The sequence below is a fragment of the Mirounga leonina genome, unplaced genomic scaffold (assembly GCF_011800145.1).
Source record: "Mirounga leonina isolate KUSES-001 unplaced genomic scaffold, KU_Mleo_1.0 Mir_92, whole genome shotgun sequence".
NCBI classification, from domain to species: Eukaryota; Metazoa; Chordata; class Mammalia; order Carnivora; family Phocidae; genus Mirounga; species Mirounga leonina.
Genome location: NW_023270852.1, coordinates 14,144,024 through 14,158,698, shown reverse-complemented (window position 1 = coordinate 14,158,698; position 14,675 = coordinate 14,144,024). Strand labels below are relative to the sequence as shown.

General features: G+C 42.1%; 1 protein-coding gene across 3 annotated transcripts in view; it reads right to left on the bottom strand.

The window, feature by feature from the left end:
- MRPL48 (mitochondrial ribosomal protein L48) overlaps positions 1 to 14,675 on the bottom strand; it is a 49,859-nt gene that overhangs the window by 14,520 nt on the left and 20,664 nt on the right. For all 3 annotated transcript variants that reach the window (XM_034995162.1, XM_034995165.1, XM_034995163.1), the window contains one exon: positions 7,862 to 7,950. In XM_034995162.1, coding sequence (XP_034851053.1) covers positions 7,862 to 7,950 — 89 coding nt within the window. The remainder of the gene's footprint in view (positions 1 to 7,861; positions 7,951 to 14,675) is intronic.

The window sequence follows — 14,675 nt, the reverse complement described above, 5'->3', positions numbered from 1 at the left end:
AAAAAGAAGAACTGAGAGATAGACAAATTATTTCTACTTTACCCTTTTGTATTATTTCACTACATATCAACCTGTGCAGGCTGCAGTAAAAAGTTAAAAATGAGGCCTGGGAAAATAAATATTTAACCTAACATAGATAAGGATCAAGAAAGTTTCTCGGGGCGCCTGGGTGGCTCAGTTGGTTAAGCGACTGCCTTCGGCTCAGGTCATGATCCTGGAGTCCCTGGATCGAGTCCCGCATCGGGTTCCCTGCTCGGCAGGGAGCCTGCTTCTGCCTCTGACCCTCCCCCCTCTCATATGCTCTCTCTCTCTCATTCTCTCTGTCTCAAATAAATAAATTTAAAAAAATCTTTAAAAAAAAAAAAAGAAAGTTTCTCAACTGGAAATAATCTAACCTAACTCCCATCTAGAGGAGGGACTTAGGGACCCCCAGAGTGACACAGCCAGTCAAGACAGATCCTAGGAACTAAAACCCAGACCTTCTAACCCCCAATGCAGGGGATTTTTCCACTGTAGCCTCTGCATTGCTAAACTTTTTATAGCCTTTATAGTTTCTGGATTTCTTATCTTTATGATGAAGATCTTACCCACTCTTTTATCACGTAGTCTCTTATAGTTTCTCATTGCTAAAGTTCTTAACAGTGGTGGCCACCCCAGGGTCCTAGACTTTGCTATGAGTGAGAAGCCAACCTCTAGAGACCAACTGTCAAAGAACAGGGGCTTGGCTCTCTCTTTTTCAGAGCATACCACACTCGTGGCCAAATGCAGATTTCTCATCAAGACATTTAGCACTGCAGTCAAAGCTGTGAAGAATGCTAACGTTGGAATGCAATGGGGAGCTGCTAAAATTTTCCAGCAGAGAAGGGAGGAGCTTCTCTAAAGCCTTTAGGAGGCTTTTAGAACCAGGGAAAATGCCAAGGCTCTTCAAAGGTGTCGCTTTAGGGGAACAAAACAAAACAAGCTGATTCCAGTATCCCTCTTGGCATCTCACTTGCTTTTCTATGTCAGCCTAGCTATGCCTGGACCTCCCCACATTATCAGGAGCCCATTGTGACATTATGTTTCAGTTCTGAGCCAGGGCCAGCATAGCCAGCAAGAGCTTGACTGCATATAATATCAGTCACCGGTTCCTATAATTTTACCTGTACAAGCTTTCTCATACCCGTCCCCTCCTTTCTATCCCCACTGTCTGAGTTCATGCCCTTATAACCACCATGGGGAGCTATTCAAGATATCTGTGCAAAGCATGTACATGACTAGAGCTGTGTTTGGGGAAGGCCACCTTGACTGCACATGGAGGAGAGTCAGGCAGGAAGCGAAGGGAAGCTAGGAGAAAGGTGGCGGGGACGATGGACTACTGTCCACCATCAAACTTTGGCACTCCTGTGACTGACCTGGATTCAGTGTGTGATGGCCCAGGGTGGCCATTCTTAGATCCCTGTAGGACTGCACTATGATCCCCCAAATAGGCCATGGGATAAATTACTAAACCACTTTTGTAAAGAAATGTCCATATTATTATCCCTACTTTACAGAGAGAAAACTGAGGTCCTCTGAAAGCACATTACTTGCCCAGGGTTACTGGGAAACTTTGCTGGGAAAGAGCAGAAAAAGGAGTCAGATTAGACTCACAGGCTGCTATAACTGCAAGGGCTCCTAGAGATAATACAGTCTCTCCTTCTTTCCCTCCCTAATTTTACCCAAGGGGAAAGTTGAGACCCAAAAGGAGGAAGTGACTTGTTTATGGTCATAATAGTAAGGAAATAGCAAAGGTAACCACTTTATGTCTAGCCATGGCTGGAAGCTGGGTCTGTGGCCCCAAGCCCAGGCTCTCTCTTCTAGATTCTACAGAAGTGATAATGTCTGCCTATCACTAAGATGGCATTCTCCAGGGTGGGAAAATTGGGAAGGACAGTATCATCCTAATCTTCAAGTGAAAAGGCAGATATGCCTGCAGCATATTTAGCTTCCAGAAATTCTGGTGATGAAAATTTAAAAATTAACACCCGAGGACCTGAATGATTTGGTGATGGTACTCCGAACAGTCCATAACGAGCTATAAGGTGCAAAGAAATCAAGTGACTATGTTTATAACTCAATGTGGCACACTCAAGAGACATCACTAGACAGAAGGCCTGGCCCTGACTGGGATGACCAAGAGGCACAGCCTGGTACTGCACAAAGCACTATACTTAGATGGAAGCCAAAGAAAAGCCGGACTTAAAGCCTGTCTGCTTAGTCACTAAATGACATTGAATGACCTCTCTATGTGTCAGTTTCTTCCCCTTTAACACCTAAAGTTCTTGTTAAGCTTGAAACGGTAATTTATATGAAATGGAAATAGCATAGACATCAGATGGATTCTGACCACGCTTGGTTCAAATGTCGGCTCTGGAAATTACTAGCCATTTAGGCAAGTCATTTAATCTCTCTGAGTCTTAGAGTCCTCAAACAGGGTCTTTAATAACTAGAATATCTGAGGATTAAATAAAATATACCATTTATAATATTATAAAAGGAAATAATGCTTTTATTTTTTTTACTTTCTTTTTTATTAAGTTTTTTTGTTTCAATTCCAATACAGTTAACATACAGTGTAATATTAGTTTCAGGTATACAGTATAGTGATTCAACAATTCTAAACATTACTCAGTGCTCATTGTGATAAGTGTACTATAATACTTTAAAATGGAATAATGCCAGGGTCGCCTGGGTGGCTCAGTCATTCAGCGTCTGCCTTCGGCTCAGGTCGTGATCTCAGGGTCCTGGGATCGAGCCCCGCATCGGGCTCCCTGCTCCGCAGGAAGCCTGCTTCTCCCTCTCCCACTCCTCCCTGCTTGTGTTCCCTCTCTCACTGTGTCTCTCTCTGTCAAATGAATAAAATCTTTAAAAAAAAAAAAAAAAGGTACTACGTCTCATTCGTTTCTCTATTTCTCCACATTAAATGTTGAGTTGAACTGAATTGAACTCCGGTTCTGGTTCCATCATTCACTAGACACACATCATAGAGAAATCATTTATGCCCCTCAATCAGTTTCCTTTTCTACCCTACCTCACAGGTTAGTTGGTGAATCAAATGGCATTGTTTTCAAATTTGTTGGTTGCAAAGGGCCTAACAAAAATCATTTTTCTCTTTGTGAAACACCATAAAATACTCATCAATATATTTTCATCATATGCAACAAGACTTTACTAGCAGAAAACATGGTTATATTATATAAATGGAGTTCTCCACATCTCAAAAAATATGAAAACATATCTGAATCTCTGTTAATATTTGTTTTCATCAAGTAAACCTGATGGGAGAAAAACCTGAAATTTAGAAAAGTCTATCCATTAACTGAGTATCTTTCTAAAATGTGGAAGATTGCACTTAATAAACTTGAGGAGAGGTTCAGCTCTAGGATCACCAGTGTTCCAAGGGCATATGGCTTGAGAGGCACTGAGATAATGGATGGAAAAGCACTCTGAAAATGGAAAGGGATCACTACTATTATTCGTATCAAACATGGCTCCCTCTAAAACTCTGACATGGTTTTAACTCAGCAGAACGGGCAAGGCAGAATGAGACCGGTGGGCGGGCAACGAGGGCGCTCAAACAGCACAGACTGAGGGAGGTCAGCACAGGAATCACTCTCTGTGTCTGGAAAAGTTCTGGGGAACTCTTTTATGTTCTTTACAGCCCCAGTGTTTCCCAGTGTACCCCAAGCAGCTGGATACTCCAAAGGTCAGTTCACTTTACATACTCAGTGTATGAATACAGGCGGCCTTTGGTAAATGTTTGTTGAAGTGACCTCCATAACACCTTCACTGACCCTTTCAGGGAGAATTGCTTCCTTAACTCCGTTCTCTTGATATTTAGTTCATTCCCCTAGTAAAGCACTTACCACGTGTAGTTAGTTACATTTTTGAGCACTATCTTTCCTAGCCTGCTGTATGCTTTTGGTAGGAAAAGACTGTGTCCCATTCACCTAATTTGTGCTCACACAGTGCCTGGCATATAGTAGATGCTCAATAATCATTTTTCTTTTCAATGAGTTACAGGAGGTAGACTTGAGGAAAAACATGGATGCTTCCCTAGTCAGTCCTATAATCCATGTCTAGCCCTACAGTTACTGCACCAGCAAAAACCGATCTTTCTTTCCCCAGGAAGCTAGGACTGTCACCATAAAGTGATTCTGATCTGCTGATTTTTCTGGGAACGATGCCACAGTCTCCTCACAGACTTGTGGCTGTGGCAGCTAATCTATCTATGGGTATTACAACAAACTAAATAGGTGTCATAAATGACAGACACCTCCTCTATGTCAACAGTGCAAACAGTTTCCAAGGGAAAAGACATCTCTGACTCCTAGGGGGCCATTCTCTAAAGAGGAAGTAAATTGCCTACATTACAAAAGATACACATTACTCTCTTGCCCCAGGGCCTAGAAAATAGAACACAGAACAATTATAAATGACAGCAATTTATGTTGCCTCCATTCCATCCTCCCACATCTTCCTCTTAGCAATTCTCTGTTTCTTGGATTGTTATTACCCCAAGATTGAAGGCAGGACAACAGCTGAGGGCAAGAAAGTGGTCTTAGGAGAAATAACCTAGCACTCTACAAATACGAAGGACTACACATTTATTTCTATGAAATAAAAATCACTCCAAACAATCTGAAGCCTTTTAAATTCAACAGAGTGATTCAGGGCCCTTGAGGAAATAATGAGGTCTATACATTGAGACACAGTGTTAGGTCTGGAGATGAGCTCCGAAACATGATCCCTCACTGCCACAGTCAAGCTGGGTCATACAGCATGTAAGATTACACCAGCAGAAATGGGACAAGGTCTGGGCACTTGGTGCATGAGAATTAACTTTTGTCTTAGTGATGGGGGGCTCAAGAGAGGAGAGGACCCAGCCTAGGACCCAGAGAAGAAAAAACAGAATCTGGCTGCTTATTGTTTTTTCTAAGATCTATGCTCAGGGAGAGAAAGGGGGCCACAGGATGCCTTCTAGCCTTTCTAGCCCAGTTCCCCAGTAGGGTAGAAGAGACAGGGACCTGGGATAGAGCCTCTGCAAGCTGGCAGATAGATGAGAACGTTCATGTACTGTCCCATGCAGGAAGCAAGGAGCCTGCAGCAGCTTTCACTACTATCTGGCTAGCCACCCAGGGACAATGAATGACATCAGAGAAAAGCCTACAACCCTAACCAAAGAGAGCATCACTCCCTTCAAGCAACCAAGGTCATCTGGAGCCAGCTGTTTGCAAATATTAGGTTGTTTTTGCCAGCTCTGATTTATAGAACCTTGGGGCAGCTCCAATAACCACACATCAGTTCAGCTTAATCAATATTTACTGTCCTCTACTTGATGCCAGGCCCTCTGCTGCAAACTGAGGATACAAAGACATGGCCTCTACTCTTAGAGAGCTCACCATCTAGAAGGGGAGATGGTCATCAAACAGACCATTAAAACAGAGCAGTAAGTCTTATTACAGAAGAAGCACAAGGAACTCTAGCAGCTCATGGTAGGACAAGTAATCCAGTGCTGGGAATCCAGGAAAGTTTCTCAGAAGGGGAGCTTCATTTTTCCCCCCCATCACCCTGCTTCCTCACTAGAATTTATTTTATTTTATTTTATTTTTTTATTATGCTATGTTAGTCACCCTACAAGTACATCATTAGTTTTTGATGTAGTGTTCCATTATTCATTGTTTGCATATAACACCCAGTGCTCCATGCAATACATGCCCTCCTTAATACCCGTCACCGGGCTAACCCATCCCACACTAGAATTCAAAGGTTGAGGATGTATTAGCCAAGTGAAAAGAAAGAAAAGAGAAACTTGGAGAAGATATTCCAAGTAGACAGAATAGCCTTGAAACAGTATGTGTTTCATAAAGAGACTTGCGAGGCCTTGAAACGGTATGATAATTTGGATAAAAAGCAAGGGGCTCAATGCAGTTAGAGCATAGTATACCTGAGATGGGAGAGGAAACTAGGGAGAAAGATAGGGGCAGATGGCATTAATATGATATTAGGCTTCCTCTTATACCAAACTACAGAGCAGGTCAGAGCATGGCATACACAGAAAATTATCTTTTAAGATGGAGGATCCCTGGATGCCTGCGTGGCTCAGTCGGTTGAGCATCTGCCTTCGGCTCAGGTCATGATCCCAGCATCCTGGGATTGAGTCCTGTATCGGGCTCCTTGCTCAGTGGGGAGCCTGCTTCCTCCTTCTGTGTGTGTGCTCTCTCTCCCTCTCTGACAAATAAAATAAAATCTTTAAAAATAAATAAAAGATGGAGGATCCCAATAAATTAACAAAAAGCCAAGGAACACACACCCAAACCAAATGAATTTTATTTCCTACTAATTTATACGGGACTGTTAGAAGAGGGATATCCCAAAATAAAACAACTCCAACAACTACTCTAAGGTGTCACAACTCAGAAAGGGTGTAAATCACTCCTTCTTTTGAATTTTATTAGCACTTTGTATCTTCTTTTTAGCACCTGTCACTTTCTGCTGAGGAGCATAATTATCTGTGTCTTACCTCTAATAGTTTACCAGCTCTCTGAGCATGAACCAGGTCTTGTTCATTCATCCTCTAAAATTCTATTACAACCCAGTCTGAATAGGCAAGGCACCCTCAACAATGCCTACCACATAAGAGATGTTCGATAAATGTTTCAGAGCATCAGAATTACATGATATCAGAGCTGAAAGACTCAAAGATATTCTAATCCAGTTTCTCAGGCTTTATGAAGACTTTGATAAAAGCTATGGACTCTCTTCCCAGAAAAAAGATCACACATAGAAAACATTTTACATATAATTTCAGGGCCCACAACGCCCAGAGGGTTAAGGTTAATTTTCCAAAGTCGTGAGGGTGTAATAAGTGGCGTAACTAAGCCTACAAGCTTCCTGGTTCCCAATTCAGTCCTCTTCCCACTACAAACTACAAATGAACAATTTTAATTGGGCTATTTCCTGCTGGGAGGCTGTCTATTATAAGCCTCAGATGTGACAATGATCCTCTCATGAAATTCCTTGCTATAAGGAGGATGCTCAGGAGAACATGGAAAGTTTAGTGGCTTCTGAGACCCAAATACAGTGGTACTGACCTCTGCCAAGGAGAGAAAGGGGCAGCAGGAAATGTTCATGGTTACATGGGAGCATTACAATAAACCAAAGAGGCAAAAGTGATGTTGAAGTCTCCCTAAGTAGAAGAGCAAAATCCTTCTAAACTGTACTGTTTACAGGAAATGACAGAATCATGACTCAAAACCAGACTTTCTGATTTTCAGGCCGGTGTTGTGTCCACCTCACCACAAAATCCTCTGCACACGCACAGAAATCAAACCACCATAGAAGCAATACGGTAGCTCTGGAAATCCTAAGAAATGGGCTAAATAATCTTATAATGCTTAAAACTAACACCCAGTTATCTGTGATAATGGATTCAAGGAACATAAACATCTTTTAAATCTGCAAATACTATAAAACTATTTGGCTGAAAATGCCATTCCACCTCTACTCGCCACAAACCATTCATTCAACTTAAGTGAATGTATCATTTATTGTGAGGTCCATGCTGAATAAGTACTAAGAAGATTTTTTTTTTAAGTACCACAAGTAATGAAACCAAATCATTGGCTTTTCACTGTGTTAACCTGGTGTAGGGACAAGATTGAGAGCTGGCAGAAACACCTCACTGTAGATAATTTCCAAACGAAATAACTGGAGAGGACTCAAGGGTAATCCCAATATTATCTCTACCTCCAATGTTATCAGCCCAATGCAAATCTGATCTGCAATTTTTGGAAAAGATGCACACTATCCTCTTCTAAAGGACCCTGGCTCCCTTTACCTCCTGAGCTTTAACTAGGTGCTTGTATCTTCCAATGCCATGGGTAGGCTTTGTCTTGTAGTGCCGACTGGTACCCATCAGAATGCCACCTAAAAGACAGAAAATAAGACAAACCTGTTTCAAAGCTCCTGCAGGATAGACCACACGTGAGGAGACAAATTCTCCACCACAAGACTAGGAATTTTTGGGATAGTGGGTCTCCTGCTGGTTTAAAGAACCAGAGCCAGGGCTCAGGTCATGATCCCAGAGTCCTGGGATCGAGCCCCACATCGGGCTCCCTGCTCAGCGGGAAGCCTGCTTCTCCCTCTCCTGCTCCCCCTGCTTGTGTTCCCTCTCTCGCTATGTCTCTGTCAAATAAATAAAATCTTTTAAATAAATAAATACATAAATAAATAAATAATAAAGAACCAGAGCCGTTTCTTGACCCTGGGCTGACTCTCAGTTTACCCCCTTTTTCTCTCCTCTTGGCTCCTGGACTATATTCACTCCCCACTACCTATTTTTCTTTGAGAAATTCTCTCCTGCTATAGCCACTGGTGCTAAGAGGACAAAATACATTCTCACAGTGTTCTTGTTTTCACTTGTTCCTCCAATGCCAATAATCCTTTTGAAGTTTTCTAATGTGGATCATACAGAGAAAGAGATGAGTGGCAAATACAACAAGGTAAGAGGACAATCACAGATTTCCACAAAGTTTTACAAACCATCTATTTGATTTATTTGTGCTAATATGGAACAACTGCCAATACACACTGCTAAGTAAATAACAATAAAAACAAAAAGCTAAGGTACAGAACACTGTGTGTGTATACTACTACCAAGTATAAACTAAGATCTCCATACACATAATTATTGTGGTAGACCCAGAGATGCACCACTTGGATCCATCTTCAAGGAAGGACTTTAATCTTCATTATTTTAAGATTTTGTTTATTTGAGAGAGAGAGAGAGCACAAGTGGGGTGAGGGGCAGAGGGAGAAGCAGACTCCCTGCTGAGCCGGAGCCTAATGGGGGGGCTTGATCCTGGGACTCCAGGATCATACCTGAGCTGAAGGCGGAAACTTAATTGACTGAGCCACCTAGGTGCCCCTAATCTTCATTATTTTTATCCTTGTTTACAAATAAAGAAACTGTAGCTCAACACATGAAAAGATGCTCAACATCACTCATCCTCAAGGAAATGCAAATCAAAACCACAATGAGATAACACCTCATACCTGTCAGAATGGCTAAAATAAAAAACACAAGGGGGCGCCTGGGTGGCTCAGTCGTTAAGCGTCTGCCTTCGGCCTGGGTCGTGATCCCGGGGTCCTGGGATCGGGCCCCGCGTCGGGCTCCCTGCTCCGCGGGAGGCCTGCTTCTCCCTCTCCCACTCCCCCCGCTTGTGTTCCCTCTCTCGCTGTGTCTCTCTCTGTCAAATAAATAAAATCTTTAAAAAACAAACAAACAAAAAAAAAACACAAGAAACAGCAAGTGTTGGTGAGGATGTGGAGAAAAAGGAACACTTGCGCACTGTTGGTGGGAATGCAAACTGGTGCAGCCACTGTGAAAAGCAGCATGGAGTTTCCTCAAAAAGTTAAAAATTGAACTACCTTATGATCCAGTAATCACAGTGCTGGGTATCTACCCAAAAAATATAAAAACACTAATTCAAAGGGATACATGCACCCCTATGTTTTTGCAGCATTATTTACAATAGCCAAATTATGGAAACAGCCCAAGTATCCATCAAATGATGAATGGATAAAGGACATGTGGTATATATAACAGAATATTATTCAGCCATAAAGAAGAATGAAATCTTGCCATTTGCAACAACATGGATGGATCTAGAGAGCATAATGCTAAGTGAAATAAGTCAGTCAGAGAAAAACAAATACCATATGATTTCACTTATATATGGAATTTAAGAAACAAAACAAATGAGCAAAGATAAAAAAGAGAGAGAGACAAACCAAGAAACACTCTTAACTATAGAGAACAGGGATGCCTGGGTGGCTCTGTCAGTTAAGTATCTGCCTTTGGCTCAGGTCATGATCCCAGGGTCCTGGGATCAAGTCCCACATCTGGCTCCTTGTGCTCAGCAGGGAGCCTGCTTCTCCCTCTGCCTGCCGCTCCCCCTGCTTGTGCTCTCTCTCTCTCTGACAAATAATAAAATCTTAAAAAAATATATATCAACCACAGAGAACAAACTGATGGTTATCAGAGGGGAGGTGGGAGGGGGCATGGGTTAAATAGGTGATGGGGATTAAAGAGTACACTTATCCTGATGATCATCACCCAGTGGTGATGTATGGAATTGTTGAATCACAATATTGTACAGCTGAAACTAATATAACACTGTATGTTAGCTATACTGGAATTAAAATTAAAAGCTTAATTTTAAAAAAAAAGAAACTGTAGCTCAAAAAATATGGTGAAATGGCCAAGGTCATCCAGCAAGTAAAAGGCAGAACTGCAATTTAAACCCAGGTCTATCTGGCTGAACGGCCTGTGCACAGGTGGATTCTCATACATCTGAATTTCTGGAATATAAAATCTAGCTAGATGTGAACTTTCCTAGTTCAGATCATAGTTTCTTATCTCTACCCTCTCACTGGAACCAGCCCCACACAGTTCTTCTATGTCTGTCTCTCTTGCTCACTCTCTACCTTCTGGAGAAGTATTAATCCTAGGTTCTGCTCCCTTTCCTCCCAGCTCCTATAGTCCTGCCCTCATCTTCCCAGGTCCACCATTCTATGGGGAGGCTAAAAAGAAAATGGTGTGGAGAAGTGAAATGTTTCTTAGGCTTCTCTTTTCTAAAATGGGCTTCCAAGCAGGTCTGCTCTATGCCAGGCCAGTCAGAGACTGGCATCAGAGCCAATAATGCATTTATAATCCACACTATTTCATCAAGACAAACCCTGGATATCATGGGTCCCTTCCATGATATGCATTAGTCCACATTTACTACTGCATGCCAACAACACTGGGACAAAGATGACTAGAATATGTCACTTTCGCTGGAGACACTCAGTGTGTACTAGGGAAGGATGCTGGAAAGCAGATAATCACCTTACGGTGGACAAACTCCTTTAACAGAGATGAGAGCAAGGCAGTGAGTGTCTGGAAGAAGGAACAATGAACCTGCCTTGGTCGGGGGAGGTGGTGGGAGTAGGGGAGGGTAAGGGGAATAGGTTCAGAAGAGGTAACAAATGCATTCTTGCAAGAGGAGTAAGAGTTTACCATGCAAGGAAGAAGGAGGTATTTTTGGCAGAGGTTCCAAAAGAGCACTGAACACAACTGAGGTATCTTCTTGGCTGCTATCCCAATTCTGTCTCTCTAAATCTAAGACCTTGGACCCTTCGAGCCTTCAGGTTCCAGCTCTGCAGCATAGAGCTGACAGTCTATGGGAGGAGGGAATCATTAATGGAACAGTCACAAAATAAATATAAAATTACCAAATGTGATAAATAAAAAGAAAAAGCACAGAGGGCTATGGCAATACAATTGGTGGATCTATTTTCGACAGGAGTATCGGAGAAGGTCTCTCTGAAAAAAAACATGTGAACTGAGACCAGAATTCAGAGCAAAATAGTGGTTATCCCCAGGGAGGGGAAGTGGCTAGAAGGCAGGAGGAGAGGGAGACTTAACTGCTTATTTTATACTCTTTTGTTATCATTAAAACTTGTTCCAAGTACATGTATTATTTATTAAAAATAAATAAACAAACTGAAACCTGAAAGGCAAAGAGGAATTTATTAGGTGAAAAGATTGAGGATGAATGTTCCAGGCAGAGGGAATAGCAGTGCAAAGGCCACCAGTTGGCACGTTCAAGGAAAAGAAAGGCTGTCACTGTGGCTGAAGCAAAGTGAGAAGGGCACAGAGTATACCAGAGACCAGAGCAGTGAGTGGGAAACACACCACACTAGGCCTTGTAAAGGATTTGCATTTCAAGCTGAGCAGCCATAAGCAGGGTAAGTATATGCCTGATATGTTTTTAAAAGATCACTTTGGGGGGCGCCTGGGTGGCTCAGTTGGTTAAGCGACTGCCTTCGGCTCAGGTCATGATCCTGGAGTCCCTGGATCGAGTCCCGCATCGGGCTCCCTGCTCGGCAGGGAGTCTGCTTCGCTCTCTGACCCTATCCCCTCCCATGTGTTCTTTCTCTCTCATTCTCTCTCTCTCAAATAAATAAAATCTTAAAAAAAAAAAAAAAAAGATCACTTTGGTTGGTGTATGGAAAAAGGGAGAGAGAGCATGGATGGGTTAAGAGATTCAAGGGGCAGCCTTGGCTAAACTGTTGTTGGTGATCTCACTGTATCCACACCCCCCTCTCTATTCCACCCTCTACAGCTGACAAACTGATCCTTCTAAAACACAAACCTAATCACATTCTTCTCTTTCATTAATTCAACCATTTAATCCTTGTAGCCACATAATTTCTTTTTAAGTACTTAGTATGTGCCAGGCACTATACCAGGCACTACAGAGACACCAACGAATGAGGAGGGGAAGGTCTTGGCCATATTTCAAAATGTTTACACTCCTTAGGTAATCATTTAAGAAACTTGATTCTTTAATCTAGTTCCAACGACTTCATCTCATTCTCCCACTCCTCCAGGCCTTTAAAACCTTGTTCCTCAGCCACAGAGCTACACTTGCCGTTCTGTATGAACCATGCCAAACCTCTGTGCCATGCTGGGCAGTACCCCCTGCTGGGACTGCACCTCTCTGACTGGTGAAATCCTAGCCAGCCTCCAGGGCCAAATGTCACTTTCTCCGTGAAACTCTTCTACTGCCCTAAACGTTCAAAGATCATCGAGTTTACTTCATGGTTTTAGCTCTCCCATGCCTCCACAATATAGTAGAACATTTTGTATAAATAAAGAAAACTCAGATGCCAACCACCATCTTTAACTACCCAGAAAATCAAACACCCCCCCAGTGGTTTCAAACAGAACCAAAGGTGATCTTTGAGACGGTGACACATTTTAGGTGAAAGCACCAGACTGTGTGCCTCAGCCTCTCCTCTGCTGGGATTCCTTGGCAAGGAAGCATTTTCAAATTCAGTTTAGGGCAATTCCTGTAATTAGAGCAGCTGGTTAATTAAGAAGCTGGTTCACACTACTGTTAAATTAACCATTTTCCCCCTTAAATGAAAGGCTTTGGTCAAATTACCAGTGTTTAAACTGCTTAATTAGCCAGTTGTTTATGTTATAAAATTTACCAGTTTGAAAGCCCCTGATTTCTAGTAAGTTCAAAAGAATTCTTGCCCTGCTCCTTGTCATCAAATGGGTTTCCAGCTGTCACATTAATATTGCAGCCTCGTAAGAGGAAAGGTAACTCTTTTCTTTGTTTTTTGTTTTTTTTTTTTTAAGATTTTATTTATTTATCAGAGAGAGAGAGACAGAGGCAGGCAGAGGGAGAAGCAGGCTCCTTGCTGAGCAAGGAGCCCGATGTGGGACTCGATCCCAGGCCCCTGGGATCATGACCTGAGCTGAAGGCAGACGCTTAACCGACTGAGCCACTCAGGCATCCCAAAGGTAACTCTTTTCACTAAAGATACAGAACCCCAGGGTTTCAAAAGGAGGCTCTGAAGATCTTTCAGTTAGCACAATTATAGGATGTGATCACGTATTGACTTCTCCCACATCACATTCCTTTACTTTATATATGCCAAAACCAACTGTCCTTCAGTGTCCCTGTTTACTAAGCTGGGAACTAAACCCATCAATCCAGGATGGGGGTAAACAACGTCACTTTAATTATTTCTCCTTCAAGATTAGAACAAGCATTTTTAGCATGGCTATGCTGCAGAAATGGGGGGAAACACTGGGGTAGCCCCAGTCAGAGTTAATTACAGGATATTTTCTCCATTCAGTAGACTAGAGGTCCCTTACACACCAAAGGGCAGGTACACCCCAGCACCTGGCAAATAGTATGTACTCAGAAATTGCCTTTATGGGGCACCTGGGTGGCTCAGTCAGGTGGGCATCTGACTCTTGATCTCGAGTTGGATCTTGAGTTCAGGGTCAGAAGTTCCACACTGAAAGGTTCTTAAGACATTTTAGCAAGACAAGCTGCAATGAGTTGGCCCTGGCAGCTACTCACTTTTTAAAAAATTTCTTTTCAAACTTTTTCCAGTTTTTCTAATTATAGTACACTGAACTACTTGGATTTGAATGTGCCATGTTTCTCTGATTCCACCTTTTTGCTCATACTGTAATGAGAGGACTCTTGAGTTCTCTTCATTTAACCTCTTCATACCTCTTTATATATATTTACTTCTACCTCTCTATGTATGTTTAAAACAGTAAGAAAAAGGCAGTCACTACAACCACACCCATCTTTTAGAAAGAGCAGCTGGTATGGTACCCAGGCCCGCAGAGAGAATGGTGGGTGAAGGACGGAACAGGGCACTGCTCCCCACTCTTTTCTGAAAGCCAATATAATTCAATCTTGGAATTTCTGATTTTAAGGATATCTCAAAGAACCCATGAAAAATGCCAACAAAACTATGTCCTTTCAAGTAGAATTATCTTGGCATGCCAACATTGGTGAGTCACCTTGGGCCTTCTAGAGGGCCTTTTGAGATTCCCTGACAACAAATGAAAAATGGGCAAAGGGAAAGATAAATGGCCAGTAAATGTGTGAAAATATGGTCAACCAACTAGTAATCAAAGACATGCAAATTACAGTACAAGGGATGGCATTTTTTAACTTACAATATTATGAAATATTAAAAAATTAATAATGCTTCATATTGATGAGTATATCAAAAGGGATTCTCAAATACCAAAGAAGAATAAAATAGTACAATCTTCCTGGAGACCA